This window comes from Cebus imitator, unplaced genomic scaffold, assembly GCF_001604975.1.
Source record: "Cebus imitator isolate Cc_AM_T3 unplaced genomic scaffold, Cebus_imitator-1.0 Scaffold79, whole genome shotgun sequence".
NCBI lineage: Eukaryota > Metazoa > Chordata > Mammalia > Primates > Cebidae > Cebus > Cebus imitator.
Window position 1 is genome coordinate 4,569,068 of NW_016107394.1, and position 23,217 is coordinate 4,592,284.

General features: G+C 39.3%; 1 protein-coding gene across 1 annotated transcript in view; it reads left to right on the forward strand.

Moving 5' to 3' along the window:
* Nucleotides 1-23,217, forward strand: part of RNF169 (ring finger protein 169) — a 98,969-nt gene that overhangs the window by 21,876 nt on the left and 53,876 nt on the right. The window contains exon 2 of the mRNA XM_017532995.2: nt 11,756-11,829. Within this exon, the coding sequence (XP_017388484.1) occupies nt 11,756-11,829 (74 nt within the window). The remainder of the gene's footprint in view (nt 1-11,755; nt 11,830-23,217) is intronic.

Here is a 23,217-nt window from a genome sequence, read left to right on the forward strand (position 1 = left end):
GGGGTTTCACCATGTTGACCAGGATGGTCTCGATCTCTTGACCTCGTGATCCACCCGCCTCGGCCTCCCAAAGTGCTGGGATTACAGGCGTGAGCCACCGCGCCCGGCCCTATTTGGTAACTTTTCTAAGTGAAACCCCCAACATATATATATCTAAACCCGTTGCCTTAGTTCCAGTGCTAAATTCAACTTCCTGAAAGACATCTGTACTTCACTGTCCTTTTTCATCAGAACTTCAGTATGGATAAGACTCAAGTAAGATCTCTTCATTAGTGTTTTCATTTCTGTCCTAACTATCCTCATTTAGTATGTTAAAATTTTCCATACTATTCCCAAAGAATAGCCAAACATTTTAGTTCTTTTAACAACAACTTCATTCTCTTTCCACAGTTTTTCATTAGACCTGTTTCCTCATTCTTCTTCTTTCATTCTTGTTACCTTATGTCTTTGTTATTCCATTAAGTCAACAACTGATTGTCTTGCCCTCAACCCCATTCCATCGTTACCACTTTTGGATTAAGCTTAGAGAAGAGTTTCATACCCTTCAATTTAGGAATTTACAAGTAATTATTTTGTCTCTAGAATTATCTTCAGGCTTCAGTACTAGGCATTTAGGCCCTCTGACCAAGTGCTTCCATCTCATCTATCCAGCGTTACTACTCACCCACCCTAACCCAGTCCATCTGGCACAACATAGTCATTTCTGCCTTTGCTCATAAAGTTTGCTTTGCCAGAGTGGCTTTTTCCTTGCTAGTACTTGTTCTTAATGCCTAACATAATAAGGTATCCCAAGACTTCCTCCTCCAGGAAGCCTTGCCTGTAAGAATTCAGCCTCATTGATCCTTTTTCTTTTCCTCAGATTTACTTATATATGCACACTTGCCTTATGATGTGCATCATCTCATACTTTAAAAAATGGTAATTTTTGGCTTGTAGTTTCATCATGAAAATCTTATCTTCTTCACTGCTTATGAAGTATGTAGATTTTGCCTCTGGCTATGATGAAGCAGATTGTAGCAGACAAAAACTCCTGCTGAGAATAACTAGAAAAGCCTGATTTAAAAAAATCTATATGAAGTCATTGTATGTTGCCAAGGCAGCCAGGATTTCAGTTGTTTGTGGATTCTTGGCAAAATGAGACTGCAGCTATTAAGAGGCAAAAACGTCAGCGGTGCTTTCTTCATGAGACTGAGGATACAAAAATTGTAGTTGAGTTGCCAAGGCAACCAGAACCTGAGAGTCCAAGATCCCAAAGAGAGAGATATGTAGCCTCCTGCCCCCTCCACCTACCTCCCCCCTCCACCTACCTCCCCCCTCCACCTACCTCCCCCCTCCACCTACCTCCCTCCTACCTAGGTCCCAAGGTGTTTGCAGATTCTTAATTGTGCGAGGTAAAAGACTAAGAAGCCTCGCAGAAAGCTACTGAAAAGCAAGGCAGACTCTTAACAGTTCTTCAGTGTTAAGGAGAAAAAGTTCATGGTCTCTCAAGGAAGATAGACTTGGAAAACACTGGGCTCTCCGTTGGATCCTTGGAGGGCTACAAACTAGGGGAGAATGAGCTGTACAGGCTTTATGCTGGCAGCCGGCTTTGAGTCAGCTCATGTCATGTTTGGATTGTGAAGTGATCTGCTGCCCCCTCATTCTAACTGCCTGTCAGAGAACACAGTGACTCCTCTGTAGGAGTATAACATCACCCAGGGCCTTTACAGTTTTTCATATACAATGAATGACATTCTAACAAAAATTACAGATAAACCCAGAGACCAGAACATGAATAAAACCAGGCAGTATAGAAATAGATTCATGTGTGTCTCCATCATCTAGTTATTTAATCAGTCTTTATTTGAAGGACATTTAGGTTGTTCCCAGTCTTTACTATGGTGAGTAATCAGCAGTGAATATTCTTATATGTATATATTTATACACATATATATCTTAAAGATATATATGTTAGCATAGCCTTGCTAACTCTTGCCTTATGGAACTTTTTGTTTTTTGCCAACTTGATACAAAAGTGTTTTGTTTTTATTTTTTATTTTTATTTATTTTTTTGAGACAGAGTCTCCCTCTATTGCCCAGGCTGGAGTGCAGTGGAGCAATCTCGGCTCAGTGCAGCCTCCGCCTCCTGGATTCAAGCAATTCTCCTGCCTCAGCCTCCTGAGTAGCTGGGACTATAGGCATGTGCCACCACGCCCGGCTAGTTTATTTTTTTGTATTTTTAGTAGAGATGGGGTTTCACCGTATCGGCCAGGCTGGTCTGGAACTCCTGACCTTGTGATCTGCCTACCTCAGCCTCCCAGAGTGCTGGGATTACAGGGGTGAGCCACTGCTCCTGGCCTAGTTTTAATTTTTTTATACTATAAACTGCCTATGCATGTCATTTATCCATTCTTGTATGAAGTTATTAGGCTCATACATATATAAGGCATAGTGGGTAAGTGCGCAGACAGATCCTGGATCTAGATTGCTTGTATTAAATCATAGCTCTTTCACTTATAGCAGTGGTCGCCTTAGCAAGTCAAGTTAAACTCTTTGTACCTTAGTTTCCTCATCTGTAAAATGGGGCTAATCATAGCACCTTCCTACAGAGTCAATTATGAAGTTGAGTTAGTTAATATTCAGGACTTAAAAATGGGCCTTGCATGCTGCATAACTGCCAGCCACTGTAATGATGCTGCTGGTGGTGATAGAGATGGAAATTAGTCTTTTATTATGTGTGTGGCAAATACTTCTTCCAAGCTCATCTTTTGGCTTTATTTTATTATCTTATGCTTTGTAGAAATTTAAACTGAGTTTTTTTTTTTTAGACAGAATCTCGCTTTGTCACCAGGTGTCAGGCTGGAGTGCAGTGGCGTGATCTCGGCTCACTGTAACCTCCACCTCCTAGGTTCAAGCAATTCTCCTGCCTCAGCTTCCTGAGTACTGGGACTATAGGCGTGTGCCACCATACCCAGCTAATTTTTGTATTTTTTAGTAGAGACGGGGTTTCACCATGTTGGACAGGATGGTTTCAATCTCCTGACCTCGTGATCCTCCCGCCTTGGCCTCCCAAAGTGCTGGGATTATAGGCCTGAGTCACCACGGCTGGCCTAAACTGAGTTTTAAAGATGAAGTTTTTTTAGCTTCCTATGAAGTGGCTATGGAGAGTAAGAGTGGAAAGTGAGGGCATTTCAGGCAGAGGCATAGAGGCAAGAACCATAGCTGTTCGGGGCAAGACGCATAGCTGTTGATGGAATGTAAAATAGGCAGGGAATGAAGTGGTTTGAAGAGGTAGATAGATCCATCTCATATAGATCAGGGGTCCTCAACCCTGGACTGGTACTGGTCTGTGGCCTATTAGGAACATGGCCACACAGCAGGTGAGCGGTGGCATTAGATTCTCATAGAATCAGGAACCCTATTGTGAGCTGTGTGTGTGAGGGATCTAGGTAGGCTGCGCTGTCCTATGACAAGCTTAATACCTGATGATCTGAGGTGAACAGTTTCATCTTGAAACTGTCTGCTCCCCCCGCAACCCCTGCACCAGTCAGTAGAAAAATTGTCTCCCAGGAAACTGGTCCCTTGTGCCAAAAAGGCTGGGGACCACTGATATAGATGGCCTCTTATGTCATGTTGAAATATAAGTGGTATAGAATCAACTCTTGTGATTATAGAAAATTATCTCTGTATCTTTAAAGAAAATACATTAAGTTCTCAGTTAACCATTTTATAGCAGATGTAACAGATATTAATATAACTATATTATATCTATATATTTTATTGTGCTAAATAATTTGCCAAACAATAGCTTACAAGCTTTTGAATTCATAATTTAATCTTGTCTACAGTTCTGGTATATGGTTGTATTATTAACAAGTTACACATGAGGAAATTCATGTGCAAAGAGGTTTTTTTTTTTTTTTTAATTTTTGTTCAAAGATAAATAGCTAGTAAGTGGGATTATTCAAAGGTCTTGGGACTCAGTAGGTCTAAAATTCTTTTTCATTCTGCTGCACTCATAGAAACCCAATCTACAGGGGTAAAAACTCAAGCATACTCAGGTACCAAGGGATGCTTTTCTTCAGATTTGAGTTTTAGGGATGGCATCTTCCCATCACAGTTGAGTGAGCTTCTTTTTCAATTTTGCATTGAGTGTGGATGCTTTGACAATGACACTTCATTCCTGATGGTTTGATGCAATTAGCAACATGTCTACCTTGTAGTTTGTTTTGTTTGTTCGCCTTTATTAACAAGTAGTCACCCCACCCGAAAGAAAATCATTTTCAGACAGGACCTTCAGGGAACTGTAGCTGTTCCTGTAATTCACATAGGATTCATTTTAGGTCACTGGCCACAGGTGCATGTCATTCTTAAGGCATTATATCCTTAGAGAGTTTCTTTTCCTGTTAAGCATAGTAATAGTTAAAGGATAGGCATTAAGGAAGTACTTCAACCATTGGATTTTATGAATGCTAAGATATTCAGCATCTCAACGATGCCTGAAGTAGTTTCCAGCATTTCTGTTCTGTGAGGTGAAGGAAGGATGAGTTGGTGTTTCTGTGCTACTGAAGACTTAAAAATCCCTGTAAAAGCTGGTAGAGATATTGGTAGATTTGTGACTAACTCCTCTGGACTGAGGAAGATGATGTTGCCTTTTCTGGTTCTGACTTGACATCTTGTTGCTCTGTTTTTGGTAGTGGTAGCATTGCTGTCATTTCAACCACAGTTTCCTCTTTTGGGGTGGAGGAAGCTGAAATGTGACCCCAGGAAGGAAAGGGAAGTAAAGAGAAAGAAAAGTCAAGTCTCACATCATCAGATAACAATTGTTTTGTTGTATGTGATTGCTCTTTCTTTATTAAAAATCTAGGAAACTAAAAGATTCATACGGTCTTAGCATAATTAATACTGTCGAATGAATACATGTTCTCCATTCACCTTTAATATATATTATGAGACTTGGATTTAAAAAGGGGAGATCTTCATTTTTCTGGCCTTTTTCCAGCTCCTTTCTCATAATAGTCGAGGTGGATTGAAACACCACATTTCACAAGACTTCAAATAAATTATTTTGATGTCATACATACTCTCATAAGTTTGAAATCCTAATAGCATTTTACCTGTAATATTATTATTTGATGGAGATTTACAGAATTTAGAGAAACACAGTGAGTAGGAAATAAAAGTATTGTTACTGAATCACTAGCTTTAAAAGTTATCTGATGTGTTGCCTTCATTTCTGAGATTGAAATTATGCTCTAAAGAGAAAATTAAGTTCATGACATGTGTTATATGTGTGTGTTTGGAGGTCTCCAAGACCATCCACAGGTCCCCCTAGATTTGCTAGGTGGACTTAAAGTACTCAGTGTGTAGTTGTATTCTCTGCTATGATTTATTACAGTGAAAAGATACCAAGCAAAAGCGGTTGAGGGAGAAGGCATGTGGGACAAAGTCTGGGGAAAACCAATTGCAAGCTTCTGAAGTCATCTCTTAGCGGAGGCGCATAAGGTGTCCTTACTTCCCCTAGTGAGGAGTTGTGACAACCTGTGAAATGTTCCCAACCAGGGAAACTCGTTAGAGACTTAGTGCTTAGGGATTATATAAGCTGATCACATAGGCACCCTCTACCTAGCACGTGCCAAAATTTCACTTTCCCTCAGGAAAGCAGATGTTTGGCATAAATTATTTTGTTTCTACAGTTTAGGTATAGTGAACAACTCTTATCAGTTAAGGAGGGTGGGAACCCTCCTGATACCTAAGTTTCTAGGCACCAGCCAAGGGCCAGCGTTGGAAGCAGGCCTTTTTAAGGATAGACATGCCTGCTGTGTCAACTGTTTTCTGCTGTGTGTGTGTGCACACGTGCGTGTGTGTGCGCATATATATGTGCACTTGTGCATATGCATCCTTGCAACATTTAGCACAGAGTGTGCTCTCATTAAACGTTAGCTGTTTTTACTTATTTATTATGGGGATTCTTCATTGGTTACTACTATTGTTACTTTTAATTGTGGTCTTCCGCATTCCTGTGAGGTAATTTGGCCCGTATTTCGATTCCCATTTGGTAGACAAGGAGACCAAGGCGAAGAGAAGCTTCAACGTGTATTTTTATACAATTTCCCAAAGCTCCATCATTCAAGTTTTGACATTTCTAAATACTCTCACTTAATTGACAGAGCAGGCATCTGAACTTAACGTTATGTTCTTTTTACAAGCACACACACACACACGCACACACATGCAAAGGATTTTTTCCCCCTTTCTTGGTGTTTTTAGAGGGTACTGCTAAAATAGGACATAGGATTAAATGTTTAAGTTAATATCACTTTGGACCAATTCACAGCCTTTTATGCTTATGTGTTTTAGTATTCAAGAAGTACTTTACTTTCTGTGTAATTTTTGAGCTTTTGAGCCTGGTGTCATTTAATGTAGCACAGTCCTGTTGGGGCAAAAAATGATCCTTAAAGCATTAAACATTGTTCATTCTTAATCCAACTAAACTGATTAATATCAGTACTAGTTTTGATAAATATAAATTAGTACCCTACCTCTCCCCCTCCCCATCACCTTTTGCTGTCAAATAAGCCAGAGGCATAGTAAGATTTCAGTCATCATGCTGAGTTCCTCCTTGGTCTTATATGAACTTTGAGATTTCTTAATAAATATCCCAAAGTGAATTTAACTTTTTATGTAATATATATATCAAAGTAGCTGGAACATTATCTTTGTTTCTTTTTTTGTTTTTAAGAGTTGGAGTCTTACTCTGTTGCCCAGGCCAGAGTTCAGTGGCACAATCATCGCTCCCTGCAGGCTCAAACTCCTGGGCTCAAGCAGTCCTTCTACTCCTGAGTAGCTAGGACTATAGGTGTGCACCATCATGCCCTACTAATTGTTGGGGTTTTTTTGTTTAATTTTTGTTTGTTTATTTTTTGCAGAGATGAGGTCTCTGTGTTGTTCAGACTGGTCTTGAACTTCTGACCTCAAGAGATCCTCCCACCTTAGCTTCCCAAATTTCTGGGATTATAGACGTCAGCCACCACACCTGGAGATTATCTTTGTTTCTTATAAATTATACTTGCAAGTAAATTGAACCAAACCACAATTTTAAGAATGTTATCCCACCAATAGCAGAGACAATTTCATACTTAGTAAATTCTGCTGCATGCCACTCTACTGGCTAAAATAATTTGCAGAGTGTTTTTACTCTTGTGACACTCATTTGATCCTTATAATAACCTGTGATGATAGGTATTCTGATTTTACAGAAGAGGAAGTTGAGACAACTTATCCAAAGCTCTGAAGCTTCTTTTTTTTTTTTTTTTTTTTTTTTTGAGAGGAGTTTTTCTTTTTTTTTCCTTGCTTGATTGCTATTGGGCGATCTCGGCTCACCCCAACCTCCGCCTCCTAGGTTCAGGCAATTCTCCTGCCTCAGCCTCCTGAGTAACTGGGACTACAGGCACGCGCCACCATGCCCAGCTAATGTTTTGTATTTTTAGTAGAGACAGGGTTTCACCATGTTGACCAGGATGGTCTCGATCTCTTGATCCACCCGCCTCGGCCTCCCAAAGTGCTGGGATTACAGGCTTGAGCCACCGCACCCAGCGCTCTGAAGCTTCCAAGTTGGGGATCAGGCTTACTTATGTAAAAGATGAAGATGTTAAGCTCTTGAGACATTTTGTAGTAATTATCAGTGAAGTATTTTGGAGCAAGCAAATTCTCCAATAATAAGTGAAAATTACCGTTTCTACCAGGGTATTGCTAAAATATTTTTGGTTTCTTGTGTTGGATAGTATACTTATTTATAAGCCTGGATAAGATTATGCTTCTTATGTTGCTTCTCAAATAAAAGTAAAGATTTAGAATTTTTAAAAAGTACAACTGAGAAGAATATTATGCATTCTACCGGAAAAAAATATGATGGAATTTGTTATTATATCTTGGCCTGAAAGAAAGTCTTTCCAAATGCAATAAAAAATACAGAAGCCATAAAAGTTTGATTAATATAACTACATAAAAATAACCACTATAAACAAAGTCAACACAAATGATAAACTGGGAAAAGTATTGCTATTCATGTGACATAAAGCCAATTTTTCTGACATAGGGAGCTTTGACAAATCAAGAAGAAAAAGTTAATACAAGTAGGAGTAAGGAAATGCAGATGCATTTCATATCAAAGGAAATGGAAAATTATTCTTAACCATATAAAATTACTCAATTTCACTCATAAAATATATGCGTATAAATGCAAAATTTCATCTATTAGATTAGCAAAGCTCAAAGGTTTCAGCACTCATGGTGTTGGAAAAGATGTGAGAAGATCAGCTTCCTTGGAGGCTAAGGCAGGATGATCGCTGGAGGCTAAGGCAGGATGATCGCTTGAGGCTGGGAGTTTGAGGCTGCAGGGCACTATGATCGTCCCGATGAATAGCCACTGCACTCCCTCCTGGGCAACATTGTGAGACTTCATCTCTGAAAAAAGTGAAAAGGAGGTGTAAGGCAAAAAGGAGGTGTGAGGAAACAGCACTGTCATGCATTGCTGGTAGGACTATAAATTGATACAGGCTTCATGACAGAGGGCAGTTTGGTGAACCTCTCAAAAAGCACATAACCTTTGAGCCAGGGATTCTGATTCCAGCAATTTATCCTATGGATACACTTGTAGACATGTAAAATGATACATATGCAAGATATTCATTATAGCATTCTTTTAATAGTCTCTGGAGTTTTAAACTAAACTCACCGTGACATCTATATTTAGAACTTCCTTTTTATTAATATCATTTTATCTTCTCTCTTTTCTTTCTTAATCAGTTTTATTAGAGATTGGTTTATTGATTATTTCAAGGTACCATGTAAAAAATTGAATCACTAGGGTTGTTGGCTGCAATTGACAGGAATCTACTCTGGTGAATTTAATCAGAAAAGGAATTTATTGAAAAAGAATATTAGGTAGCCCAAAATTACCAACTTGGTAGCTAGAAAACTAGGCCTGGAAAACGGCAATCAGGATCAAAGAGCAAGTATGTGTAATACAAATTCTTTGAAATTTTTTGAAGCATCTTTATGACCTAATGTATCATCAGTATTTTAAATTGTTTGCCTTAAGAGATATACATTCTCTTCATTGGGGGTTTATATATACATAAACATACACACACATATATGCATACACATGACTATGTTTATATACACACATGACCACATTAGTTTTCTTGTTCAGTTTTTCTATATTTTTGTGACCTTTTTGTCTGCCTGGGCTGTTTTGTTTGTTTGTTTTTTGAGATGGAGTCTCACTCTGTCACCCAGGCTGGAGTACAGTGGCATGATCTCGGCTCACTGCAACTTCCACCTCCTGGGTTCAAGGGATTCTCCTGATTCAGCCTCCCAAGTTACAGGCACCCACCCCACACCCAGCTATTTTGTTGTTGTTATTGTGTTTTTAGTAGAGATGGGTTTCACCATGTTGACTAGGCTGGTTTTCAACTCCTGACTTCAAGGATCTGCCTGCCTCAGTGTCCCAAAGTGCTCGGATTGCAGGTGTGAGCCATCGTGCCCCGCTTGATCTATCTGTTTTTAATTGCAGTGTGCTAAAAAATTTCTAACATTAATTTTTGGTTAATTTCTCCATATAGTCTTATTTATTTTTGCTGTGTTGTAGGTTCATACAGGTTTTATCATTGTTATATCTTCTTGATGGGTTGCTCTTGTTTTAAAAAAAAGACAATAAGGAAGATATATTCAAGGAGGGCTACTACAAGGGAGTTTGTAAAAGGGGAGAGAGTGAGCTCAACTCCAGATGGGGGTTACCTTTTTAATCGTGTATTTCCTTCCTTATTCCTGTTAAATTTTTTTCTCCTTGTTTTGCCAGGCACTAGCTTCATAACCTTGGGCTAAGTCATTTAATCCCTTAGTTTTCTTAATGTAAAATGGGCATAATACCTGCCTTACCAAGTTTTTGTGAAAATTCACTGAGAAAAAAATGTATATTTACATTAATATACATGTAATAGGTTTTCAGTAAATGGATGTAAAGTGTTTACTTTCCCTAAGGCTTTCTACCCTTTCTTTTTTTTTTTAAACATCTAATTTTAAACACGGTGTGCCTATAATTCTGAATGTGCTTAAGGAACTAAAATAGTCATCAGGAGTTTTTTTGTTTTTTTTTTTGAGACAGGGTCTTGTTCTGTTGTGCAGGCAAGAGTTCAGTGGCATGATCTCAGCTCACTGCAGCCTCAACCTCCTGGCCTCAAGTGATCCTCCCACCTCAGCCTTCCAAGTAGCTGGGACTACAGGCAAGGCACATGCTACCACACCTGGTTCATTTTTTATTTTTTATAGAGATGGGGTCTTGCTCTGTTGCCCAGGCTGGTTTCAAACTCTTGGATACAAGCAAGCTTTCTGCCTTGGCTTCCCAAAGTGTTGGGATTACAAGCATGAGCCACCAAGCCCAGCCTAGGACTTTTTATTCAAGTGGGTGAAGGTGATGGAATGTTTGCCTCCCAAACCTAGGTCTAACAATTCTGTAGTGGTTGGTAAAGGTTTCTGTTACTGTTTTGTATATTTGCTTAAGGTCCAGTGTGTCCAGTGTTTCTATCTAAATATCTCCTACATTTCTCAGTATACTAAATAAAAGTCTTTCTGAAATAATTGATTCCTCTGTAAGAGAAATACAGGAAAAAAAAATAAAATAGTTGAGACAACTGAAAAAGGACAAAGGGCAACTTTCTGGGGAGACTCCTTTTTTATAACAAATATTTATCAGCCTCAGTGGGATGTAGAGTTATTAGTAAGTCTTAAAAATTAGTATATATTTAGACCTCAAATATACATTGAGGGTATAAAGAAGTGTCATGTACATTTAAGGGAGCAGAATTGTGTGCTTTACTCCACCTTTCTGATAGTATTTAAGACCATTTATTCTGTTCTTAGCTTTGATTTTATCATCTATGTATATAACCCACATGTACTGTGCCTCCTGTAACCGGAGATCTTAGATTTAAAAATACATAGAAAAGGGGAGAAGACAGAATTTCAGTTGAGAAAATAGCATAAAAGGTTTTAAAATGCTGTATGTATGTTGTGACTGGACAGACAGGGTTGATCTGTACAGTGCTTTAGAAAGTTAAAGTTGTGGTCAGTCTCTGAAGAACCTTAAATAACATGTTGAAAAGTTGTGACTTTATTCTATAGGCCAGCCAAAATCACTGAAGGCTTTGAGGACAAAAACAAATCAGGTTATATACTGAAAATACATACAAGAGTATATGCATTTTATATACAGGAAAATACTTTGGCAATGTTGAGAACAGGAAAATACATTATTGTGAATAAAAAACTCAGCTCATTTAAAATGTCACTCAGTAACATTGAACTCAAGAGCTTTAAATGTAGCTTTTCCTTGACGTCTTTTAACATGTTACTTTATTAGCCCCTTCTAGTTAACCCTATATATATATATATCCTACACTTTTCCCCCATAGCACTTAGTACCCCAGTTGTAGCACATGTATACATGCTTGTTTATTGTCTGTTTTCTTCCACAATATGATAAGCTGCAGGAGAACAAGGACTGTACTGTGCAGTGCTTCTCCTCAGTGCTTAGAACCGTGCCTGATTTGTAACCTTTGATAAATATTTGTTAAGTGAGTGAATGCATATTTAAATTAAGATGACCACAAATTTTAATGTGATTTATAGTATGAGGGGAGCAGTAGGACAAGATCTTGGTTCCTTCCTAGAAAGTCCTGTTAAAAAGTATTTTCTTTTCCCTTTCTTCCAGACTTTGTATTCAGAGCACCAATCAAATTAAGCAAGACTGGGGAACTTTGTGAGGAATATGAAAGCTTGAGAAAGGTAAAGTATTATGTCATTCATTTTCTTAAAGTAGGTTGAAATAATGACATTAAAGAATGCTTAGTGGGAGTCTTGATTTACCAGGTTTTAAAAAATTTATAATACAGAGCCTTTCTTCACACTACCTTATACCAGCCTACTTAGATTTGGAGCTATAATGGAAGTAGAATAAACCTTAACCCAAGATTCCCTTAGTTGTTTTTTTAAAGATGAAGATGTAGTTCACAGAGGCTGTCACATGCCAGTTGCAATAACTGGCCACCAGAGAGGTATTCTTGGTACTTTTAACAGGTGCCCTTGTTAATAATTGCTTGTATTATTTTTCTTTATCTTGCAAGGTTCTTCTAGTTACATGTAGCTGGTGTTATCCATTATTGCTCACTCCATTAAATACTCCAGAAGAACTGTAACATAGGTCATTAAGGGGATAGTGAAATAATTTCCTACATAGAAAATGTTTACCATTGGGCAAGCTTTTATCTGTGTCCATATCATTTATGATGTTTTCAAACTAATTGTCTGGGAATCACCTAGAGAATTAAGACTTTAAAAAGGCTGGTAATAAGAAGTACGTTGCTAGATATGTATCATTCTTTCCCACCCCTCTCCCTGCACCATCATTCCTCACCCAGCTTTATAATTGATTACTCATTCTACATGTGGGCATCTAATAGTTTATAAATGTAAGTGATCCACTTAATATGGATCAAGCATCATCAAAAAATAGAGGTGAGACAATAATGCTATTGTCACAGGATCCTTGGCATGTCGTTTTGCCAACTGGAAACCTCTGTGACTGGTGACCCCTTTGCCCAAGTTTTGCTCGGGCCTGCTGGGCTCATTCTGCTCACTTGTTCTTTCAGGCTTTGCTTGTGCTACTGGCCCGGATCCCATGCTTGCCAAAGGCAAGCCAGGCACAGAGAGGAGGGATGCGTGAGCAAGTGAGCATGGGTTCTGGCTGCTGTGCACAGCCAGGCATGCTGGCTGTGACTGGGTGGGGAGCTCCAGGTGCTGGCATGGGTGCCGGATCCTGTGAGGCTGTGGCCGGACCAGGCATATCGCAAGCAGCTTCCACTGCTGGCACTGTAGAATGCGGCGGTGCCTGAAACTTGGATATGCCAGGAACCACAGTGCCCCAAAGAGGGTGTCACAGCCCTGGCTCGGGAGCACCTAGGTTTGGGCTCCCTGAAGGGCTACAGCTCTTCTCTTTTTCTCATTGCCCACCACATGGTGAGCAAGGGGCAAGTTTCAGCTGTTTATGTTGCCGCTCTCTCTGTCCCACCATTCAGTGAGTCCCAAGTTTTTGTCCTGTGTCCAGAAAGAATGAGATATGTGGATGTCTGTAGGGTGAGTAGGGTGAAGAGGAGATTTGTTGAGTGACAGTACAGCTCTCAAGAGACTGAAGGGGGTAGCTCCTTTCCACAGGCAGGTCCAGACATCTGCTCAGCTCTTAGCTGAGAGGAGATTCATAATGGGTAGCTCCCCTGCACAGGCAGATCGTCCCGTGTCTGCCAGTCTGGCTGAGTCCAGGGCTTTTATGGGCTTCAGAGGGGAGGAAGTGCATACTGGTTGGTCCCTGGGCAGCCATGGGCAGGCCCAGAAAAAGCACTGTAAGCTCTCACTCCAGTCTGCAGAACTGGCAGCCCAGCTCCCGGCTTCAGGCTGCCCCCAGCTTGAAGGTGGGGCTTCATGGGGGATCCACCCCTTTCTGTCCAGGAGCCTGTCTACCTCCTGCTACCATCAACCTGCCCTCCACTGTACTCACAGTGCCCAGGCTGTGCTGTGGGGCACCTGCAGGCCTCCACCAAGCTGCCCTCAGCACTCCCGTGACCTTCCTCCTGTCCTCTGCTGTGCCCATAGTCTAGAGGGGGCCAAGGTGGCAGGGGGCTGGCATGTCAATACCACCCCGAGCGTGCTCCCACCTGTCCGGGTAGTGACAGCACCTGGGCTCAGTCACAGCTTTGCTGTGAAATTGGTATGGGTACTGGGAGTGGGGAGAGGCCAGGCTGTGGGAGCAGGTACTTTTGAGCCTCTGGGGGTGGGAGATGAGGGTTGGGGGGCTTCCTGGGCCCCCAAGAGCACAGAGATGCCTGCAGCCATGGCTGGGTGACTGCAGCTGCACCCAGCATGGCAGGGATCCCACCCCTTCAACTTGGAAGTGGGCATGGCTTCTACCTGTTGCCGGCTCCTGTTGACTCCTGCCGGCTCCATGGAGTATGCAGCCCCAGATGTCCCCTTGATGCTGCAGCCAGCATCTTCACAGTGCCTGCTCCAGACAGGCTGCTGCTGCCGTCACTATTGTGGTATTTTTCACTGAATGAAAAATCAGTGTTTAGCAAGGTCACATTAAAGAGAAAAGATAATAGGAAACTGTGGCTAGTTACTGTATATTCTTTGATATTCACTTGTAAATGAGGGTGTCAAACGTTGACTTGGATCTTCATGCTTCACTTATATTGGTATTGTGTGGTTTTTGTCTCTTTTAAAATTACTTTCAAAGCTTTTTTTTTCTGTTTAAAAAGAAATTATTTTCAGGGACCACATAAAAAGAACAGGTTCTTTTTAGATAAAATTTCAGAATGTACAGATACAGTATTCTAATATATCTTTTTAGACATTTTTAAAATGTGGAAATTTTGAAGCTATCAGTTTGAAGGTAATCTTAGAGAAAACAAGGAATGGGAGATACAAAAAGGAGGTAAAGCAGAAGGCCTAGTAAGAGTAGGGGTTTTTATAAACCCTTGGAGAGAGAAGGAAACCTTGAGCAGCTGTGATTTATGTTCCTGTTAGAGGAGAGGTATGGAACGGTGGTTTTAAAAGAGGCTGATGCCATAATGTTGTTGAGTGAAGCTAGGATAATCTCATCCTGTATAAACTAGATTGGGTTTGAGAAACATTCATGTCATTTGGCTTAAATAGAAGTTAGCTACTGGTCATTCCTCTCACACCCCAAGTACCCAAATCATCCTTCATCTACTGTACAGCCTGGAAAATACAAGTCTAAGCCATAACATCAAAAGGCACTAATATAACATATCCATACAATGGCATACTATTCAGCAGTAAAAAGGAGTGAACCACGGATAGGTGCTACCACATGGATGAACCTCGAAAAGATACTAAGTGAAAGAAGCCAGATTTAAGATATCATATATCGTGCTTCCATTTAGAGAAAATGGGCAGAATAGACAAACAGTAGCAACAGATAGTAGATTAGTGGTCGATTGGGATAGGGTGTGGGAACAGGAATTAAATGAGAATGAAGGATTTTATTGATGATTTCTAAAACAGATCTCAGTAGATCTTCAAAAGTTTGTATTGAGCAAAGGAAGATAAGTGGAAATTAATTCTACACAACTCATTACTAATTTGATGTGTGATATGCTAGTAATATACTTTTCATTTACTATACTCTGTTACTTTAAATGACAGTAAAAACCTTTATAAAGGCTGTAAAAAGTTAACAAGAATTTCTATTCCCCTAATTCTAGTTATTTTGGAAGGTATTTATTTAACAATCCTGGATTCTATTACCTGTGGGAGATTTGGGAAAAAACCAGGCTGGGGTAAGGGACTACTGTAGAACAGTACTGAACCAGGATTGAGGGGCCTACCAAGGACAGGGAGCTGGTGCTCTTAATGTCCTTTCTAGCCAGAGGCTTTTGAGTTAATATGCTTACTGAGGTCACTATGAGTTTCTAAATTTTATATTTCTATGAATAGGCTTGTATTTCTAAATATATTTCGATTTTTTTTCTTTCTGCATGTGTTGTAATTGTCTTTTTTTAACATAAGAAAAATGCAGAAATATCAGAGCAAAATGTGAAAGTCCGTTTTAACCTTTCTTCCCACTGTCCTTCCCAGAAGTACCTAGAATCGATAGTTTAATGTATATGGTTAATGAAATATTTATTGTCCCCCTAGTATGTGCTAGGCACTGGGATGTCACAAACCCTCTAGCTGCTAGGGAGGCTGGGAAGCATGGTGTTTTAGCTAGGAACATTAACTTTCTAAGTAAAATCAGGGTTCTCTTAGGAACGAGAAAATGGATGTTGGGTTGGCAACTAGCTGCCTCTTGTCTCCTGGGACAACAGTGGAAATAAGACTAGTTAGGAAACTTTTAGAGTAAGCAATATGTTGGGTTTAATCGGGGTTGGAATTTTGCCAGAAGTATGATGGGGAGATGCAGTAGATGGACTTGAAGGCATATACAAGTTTTGGTGTTACAGTTTTGGTTGATGGATCTAGGTTGTTTAAGGGGAAAATTGAGGACATAAGGGATATGATAGTGAAAGAGTTGTAGGGTCAATGGGTTGGAAACTTTGATGGTGAAAATGGTAAAAGTAGGATCACAGGCAAAAATAAATAAAGCTGGAGAGCTAGGAAGCAATTCTCTCAATGTAAAAGGCTAAGATGGTTTAGTTATGGATATCACAAAGTTTAGGGTATGATCATGGAGTAGATAGCTGAAATAGGATGGAGAAAGAGATTTATTTAAGGAAGAGGTGAAGGAACAGAGAGTATACCAATATTGAGACCTTTGGGAATGATCACTGGAGTAGTTGGGAGAAAAATTAAAATTTAAGTGCCAAGTCTTTCTGTGAATGAGGGAAAGTGACAGAGAGGGGTCATGAGTGTTACAGTCTAAGGGTAAATACTTCTAAGAGGCTAGGTTGGTTGGTTGTTTGAAGAGAGAGATTCTCTCTCTCTTAACCCAGACTGGAGTGCAGTGGTGTGATCGTAACTCATCACAGCCTTGGACTCCTGGGCTCTAAGTGATCCACTTTCCTCAGCCTCCCGAGTAGCTGGAAGTATAGGAGCATGCCACCATGCCTGGCTATTTTAAAAGTTTTTATTTCTGTAAAGATGGGGGTCTTGCTGTGTTGTCCAGGCTGGTCTTGAACTCCTGAGCTCAAGCAGTCCTCCTGCCTCGGCCTCCCAAAGTGTCAGGATAACAGGTGTGAGCTACCACGCTTGGCCAGAAGGTAGGATTTTTGAGGAATAATCTGATTTATTTTGTGACTTGTTTTTTTCCACTTAACAGCATATTTTTTTGGGGCTGGGGTGTGTGTGTGTTTTTAATGTAGGTACTTTTCTCTTTTTTTCTCTCTTTTTTAAGATAGGGTCTCACTCTATCACCCAGGCTGGAGTGCAGTGGTGTGATCTCAGCTCACTGCAACCTTTGTCTCCTGGGCTCAAGTGATCCTCCCACCTCAGCCTCCCAAGTAGCTGAGATTATAGGCACAAGCCACCATCCCCAGTGTGTTGCCCAGGCAACTTGAACTTCTGAGCTCAAGTGATCCTCCCTCCTTGGCCTCCTAAAGTGTTGGGATTACAGGCATAAGCCAATGTGCCCAGCCTGTTTCCCCCAGTTTTAAAGGAATGCTGCGCTGAGCACCCATGAACATATGGGAGCAAATGTAATCCCTTCAGTTAAATTCCTAGAAGTGAAAGTAGGAAATGGTAAGAGGCTGGGCACAGTAGCTCATGTTCATAATCCTAACACTTAGGGAGACTGAGACAGGAGGATCACTTGAGCCCAGGAATTTGAGACCAGCCTGTGCAATACAATGGGACCTCATCTCTACAAAAAATAAGTTAGCTAGACATGTGGCACGTGCCTGTACTCCTAGCTACTTAGGAGGCTGAGGCAGGAGGATTGCTTGAGCCTGGGAGGTCATGGCTGCAGTGAGCTGTGATTGTGTCACTGCACTCCAGCCTGGGTGACAGAGTAAGACTCTGTCTCAAAAAAAAAAAAGGAGACAGGACATGGTTTTGCTGGATGTTAACAGATTGCCTTTTAAAAAAACTTTTTCAACTTATTCTGTCTACAAGAGTATTGAGAGTCCATTTTCCTCAAATCCTTGTCAAGCGTTTTTCTTTGTTTTGATATTTTACTATCTGCTATATAAAAATATCTCATTGTTTTATTTTACATTTCCTTGATTACTAGAGAGAAGTAGCACTTTATGTTAATTGACCATTTGTATGTTTTCTGTGATTTCTTGTTTATAAACTTAAATCTGAAAAACAGTTCTATCTTTCGGGTATTTGTGATCTTGACTGCTAATGGCATGCTTTTTTGTTGTTTCTTTCCCATTCTATTATGTATTTATTCTATTAAAAAGAAGTGTTCTGGCATTTTATGGTGTTTTTAAATGGAAGGAGAGTATTAACACATTCTCAGTCCTTCATCTTGATGTATTGCTTAATGGAAAGACTTTTGTAGTATTTGTTATTGTTACATAAGGATGTGCAGTAAATGCCTGTTGAAATGAAAAAAAATTTAGGAAGAAATTAGTAGTAGTCTTTTTATGTTTTCATTCGATACAAGACTTAGCCATCTTTGTCTTTTGAAATAATTGATTTATCTCTAAAAGTTATATTTATTGGTTGAATTAAGCTTATTATTTACACTATTGGTTTCTTCTGCTTTGCTTGTTAGATGCTTAACTTTGACTTCCTGGTTCAATAATAGTTGCTTTATTTTGAATTGGGAAACACATAATCCAGGATGGTCTTGTTCCTCTTCTTAGAATTATTGGACTCTGAAAGACTGAAGGTGGGGGAAAAGATTGAAGGTGGGGGGAAAAACAGCCTTGCTTCTAGACTGTTACTTTTTGTGGTTTCTATAGCGGGAAAGATGAACTGCTTTCAGTTATTCTGTGGAGCATATGAGTCATTTAGGCTTTCTTTGGATTGGTTTGCCAACCTATCCATTTTCTTTTTTACTTCCTCCATTCTAGTTCTCTTTTTTAAAAAAATAAACAGGATCTTGCTATGTTGTCCAGGCTGGAATGTAGTGGCTATTCACAGGTATACACTACAGACTCAAACTCCTGGCCTCAAGCAATCTTCCTGGCTCAGCCTGCTGCGTAGGTGGGGCTATAGGCATATACCACCTAACCTGGCCTTCTGGTTCATTTCCGAGGAGTATTTTCTCCCCATTGTTGGCTGAATTATTCAAGTGGTAAGCATGCAGTTTTCTAGTCCTTAGCCAGAGAACAGACTAGTTAGATATAGTCAATGGGTTACTGAAGTGATTAGTAGCTCTGTAAGGCAGTCATTAACTTGTGAAAGGGATATTGTAAAGGTAAGGAAACTTTTAGGACCTAATTATTTCTGAAATTACACTTTAAAAATTCCTGTTATTATCTTACTACCTTGAACTGTAAAATATTAATATAAAGTACTTTATTAAAACGAACATTGCACTTAAATCCATTTGGCTGTGCATGCAGTATATCACGAACTGAATGTTGAGTTGGCGTTTTTCTTATTTTTGTTTATTTGTTTATTTTTAAAGTAGCTTTATTTATCTAGAAAGTTTAAGGTATGTTATACTACACAAGCAGATTGTTTATTTTTAAAAGCTTTTTCTTACTAGATTATAAATCTTTCAAGATAGATATAGTTTTAGTCTCTTTAACTCCACTTTAATGTAATGTCTTGCACATGGCTCTTCACCAAGTTAGTTATTTACTGAATTTCTAATCATCTAGTTTCACAGTCCCTCCTCCCCTGCTTTTTTTTTGTGAGACAGGGTCTTGCTCTGTCGCCCAGGCTAGAATACAGTGGCACCATCCCGACTCATTGCAATCTCTGCCTTCTGGTTGAAGTGATTCTCCTGTCTCAACCTCCCGAGTAGCTAGGATTACAGGCATACACCACCACTCCTGGCTAATTTTTGTGTTTTTAGTAGAGACGGGGTTTCACCATGTTGGCTACGCTAGTCTGGAACTCCTGACCTTCAGTGATCCGCCCACCTCGGCCTCCCAAAATGCTGGGATTACAGGCATGAGCCACTGGGCCTGGCCCCACAACCCCCCCACCCCCCGCTTTTTTTTTATTATTGGAAATGACTTGTGTAAGCATGTATATATGGCTGGTTCATGGTACAGCTAGATATGTCTTAAGATTTCTAGGGATTTGGCTGGGTACAGTGGCTCACATCTATGATCCCAGCACGTTGGGAGGCTGAGGCGGGAGAATCACTTGAGCCCAGAAGTTCAAGACCAGCCTGGGCAATATAGTGAGACCTCATCACTACGAAAAATGTTTAAAAAAAATTAGCTGAGCGTGATGGTGCATGCCTGTGGTTTCAGCTACTTGGTAGGCTGAGCTGAGATGATTGCTTGATCCTGGGGGATTGAGGCTGCAGTGAGTCGTGATTTCCCCCCTGCCCTCCTGCCTTAGCAACACAGCAAGACCCTGTCTCAAAAAAAAAAAAAAAAAAACTACACTATTATCATTTTTTCTTCTTTCTTTTGAAATGTTATATGATGTTTGAAGAGGTGCCCACTTTTAGCATATGTTGGCACATCTCTTTCTAGAACCAGAAAATAAGTACAGAATCTTTTAGTACATCTTTAAGATGTACAGGAAAAAGGTATGGTATTAAGGAGAAGGAAACATTCTCAGTAGAATGTTTAAGTTTTAACTATATGAGGAAAGTACAGTTAATTTATAGGATGTTCAAAATCCAAGAACATTAGATATGGTTGTTGTCTCCTTTTGCTATTTATAACTACCCAGATGAGGAGAAACAGTTTTATCAAATAATGTGCCTCTCAAAGAAAAGAACACACTTGGAGAATTCAAAACATGACCAAATTCAGTTAGAATAGCAGGTTACTCAGGTTATTTCTGCAATGTGCTCTTTCTCCTTGTCTTATTGATGAGGGTCAGGATCAGTAGTTTTTTTGTTTGTTTGTTCTTTGTTTTCTTTAAGTTCTTGGGTACATGTGGTACATGTGCAGATCTTGCAGGATTGTTACATAGGTATACACATGCCATGGTGGTTTGCTGCCTCCATCCCCCCATCACCTATATTAGGAATTTTCCCTAATGTTATCCCTCCCCTATCTCCCCAACCCCTGCAATCCCTCCCCTAGCCCTGAAGCCCCCAACAGACCCCTATATATAATTGTATTTATGGTTTAAATATTAATAAAATCATTTAAATACTACTTGAAAGCCAAATTAAGGAATTCTCCAGAAGCAGCTGCAACTATTGCCTCTACTATAAAGTAAAATATTTTGTTAAAAATATATGAAGAGTGAGGCTTTTAATAAATTAGAGTAGCTTTTTTTTTTTTTTCTGCTTATGAACGTAAGCAGAATTATGCATTTCTGTTAATTGGGGAAAAAAATTCAGGTTATCAAGAAGCTCTAAAGCAGAAAGGAAAAATCACCAGCAATCCTGCCACTTAATTAACATGTTTAAATGTTTATTAAAAATTTAAGTTTTGAGACTTTTTAGAAAATAGAATTACGATTACATGATGCATGCCACTTTTACCGCCCTTTTAAAATTTAGCGTATCACATGAAGCTTTCCATATTAATACAGATCTATGTCAACATTTTAATGGCTATCTAGACTTATAGAAAATATTGTAATGTATCACATATATGCCAATATTTTCCCTAAATCCAAAATCAGAGTCAGAAATAACTTTTAAAAATATAATATGTAAAAAAGATTCCATAAGTTTAAAAAATACCCATCTAGCCAAATTTGTTTAAAAACTCACTAGTAATCTGCTTTCGTTGATGGCTGTTCCTCTAAAATTGCAAAACTTTGTTATATTTTTCTGGATTTAAATGAGGGTTTAAGGTCTCATTTGCTGTTTACATTTGAGAGAAAACTTTTTTGTTTATCTCAAACTTTTCAAAAAATGCAGGTGTCCAACAAGTCATAATACAGATGTTGTAGATATTTTACCCTAAGCTGAGAAACAGTAGTGTGATTAAGAGCTGACTGCTTGAGTTCTAGTGTGAATTTGGGCAAGCTATTTGAGTTCTCCATGTCTTAGTTTTCTGGTCTGTGAAATAGACACCATAGCACCAAACTTACAGGGCTATTGTAAAATAGTCCATAGTAATCTGTATATAAGTATTACTTATTAAAATTGAATAATTGGAATTCTAAAATATCTAGCAGAAAGTAATTCCTACTGTTGCTGGAATTTTTATTTGCTACCTTTTGGGTAAGAAATGGAAAACTGTCAAAAAGTCATAGTTGGAGGCTGGCAAGTTACTGATATGAAACACAAATGAATTCTCAATTTTCTTGAATTTGGACATTGAAGATGTATCTTTGCCTTTTCACACTTGATGACTTGGAGCTCTTTTGGCTTCCCATAAGCAAGTGGCCCCCTCTTATTCAGCCTTTCAGCTTGGCAGCTCAACATATGACTGATAAAATATCTGCTGTTTCAATTGATGTGTAAACTTGGATGCCTATATTCATTTTATATGCATATCTACAAAATGCATGTAATAATTTAAACCTGTATTGAAGTAATTTTAAATATCTTATTACATAAGGAGAAAATTGATAAAATATTGTTTTGGCATAAATATTTAGATATGCTTAATTCTAAATCTATCATTTAATTTGAAAGTGGTCTAGAATTTGAAGTGAAGAGAATATGGTGTCATAAATGAGATTTCTTTAAAATTATGTAAGAATCATAAAAGCAATCAGATGCTTTGGTACTATCTATATGATTTATCAAGTAAAAGTTAGCCTTGTATGCAAGAGATCATTTGCTGTGAGTTCAGGATGCCGTAAATGGGAGCTGAGAATAGTTCTTTTACCCCAAATACATTGTTTTTGTGGACACCATCAGTAGTAGTCACCAATTGGCCTCTGTAGAAGCCATAGCTATTAGTGCCAAGTGAGAGTCTAGGAAACAGAGGATACATGTAAAGCATCAATTGCTGTAGACATGAAAGCAAATTGAAATGTTATGACACCAGTTAGATTATCTAACCAGTTTATGTTCTGAGTCAATGGTTCTGAAGCAGTGGTCTCCACCTTTTTTACCAGCTTGTATTACATTCCTTTCATGACTGCTATATGAATTTAAAGTATTTTAATAGCTCTATTTAGGAATAAGCTCTAGATATCAACAAAAAATGTGTTCAGCCTACTTATTTATTTGTTTTTTTAATAAAAGACCTAAATATGGGACAAGAAACTGTACAACTCACAGAAGAGAACACAAGGGAAAGTTCCTGGACATTGGCCTTGGCAATGATTTTTTTTTTTTTTTAATTGCATTTTAGGTTTTGGGTTACACGTGAAGAACATGCAAGATTGCAGCATAGGTACACACCTGGCAGCGTGATTTGCTGCCTTCTTCCCCTTCACCTATATCTAGCATTTCTCCCCATGCTATCTCTCCCCAACCCCCGCTGTCCCTCCCCTATTTCCCCCCAACAGACCTCAGTGTGTGATGTTCCCCTCCCTGTGTCCATGTGTTCTCATTGTTCAACACCTGCCTATGAGTGAGAACATGTGGTGTTTGATTTTCTGTTCTTGTGTCAGTTTGCTGAGAATGATGGTTTCCAGGTTCATCCATGTCCCTATAAAGGACAC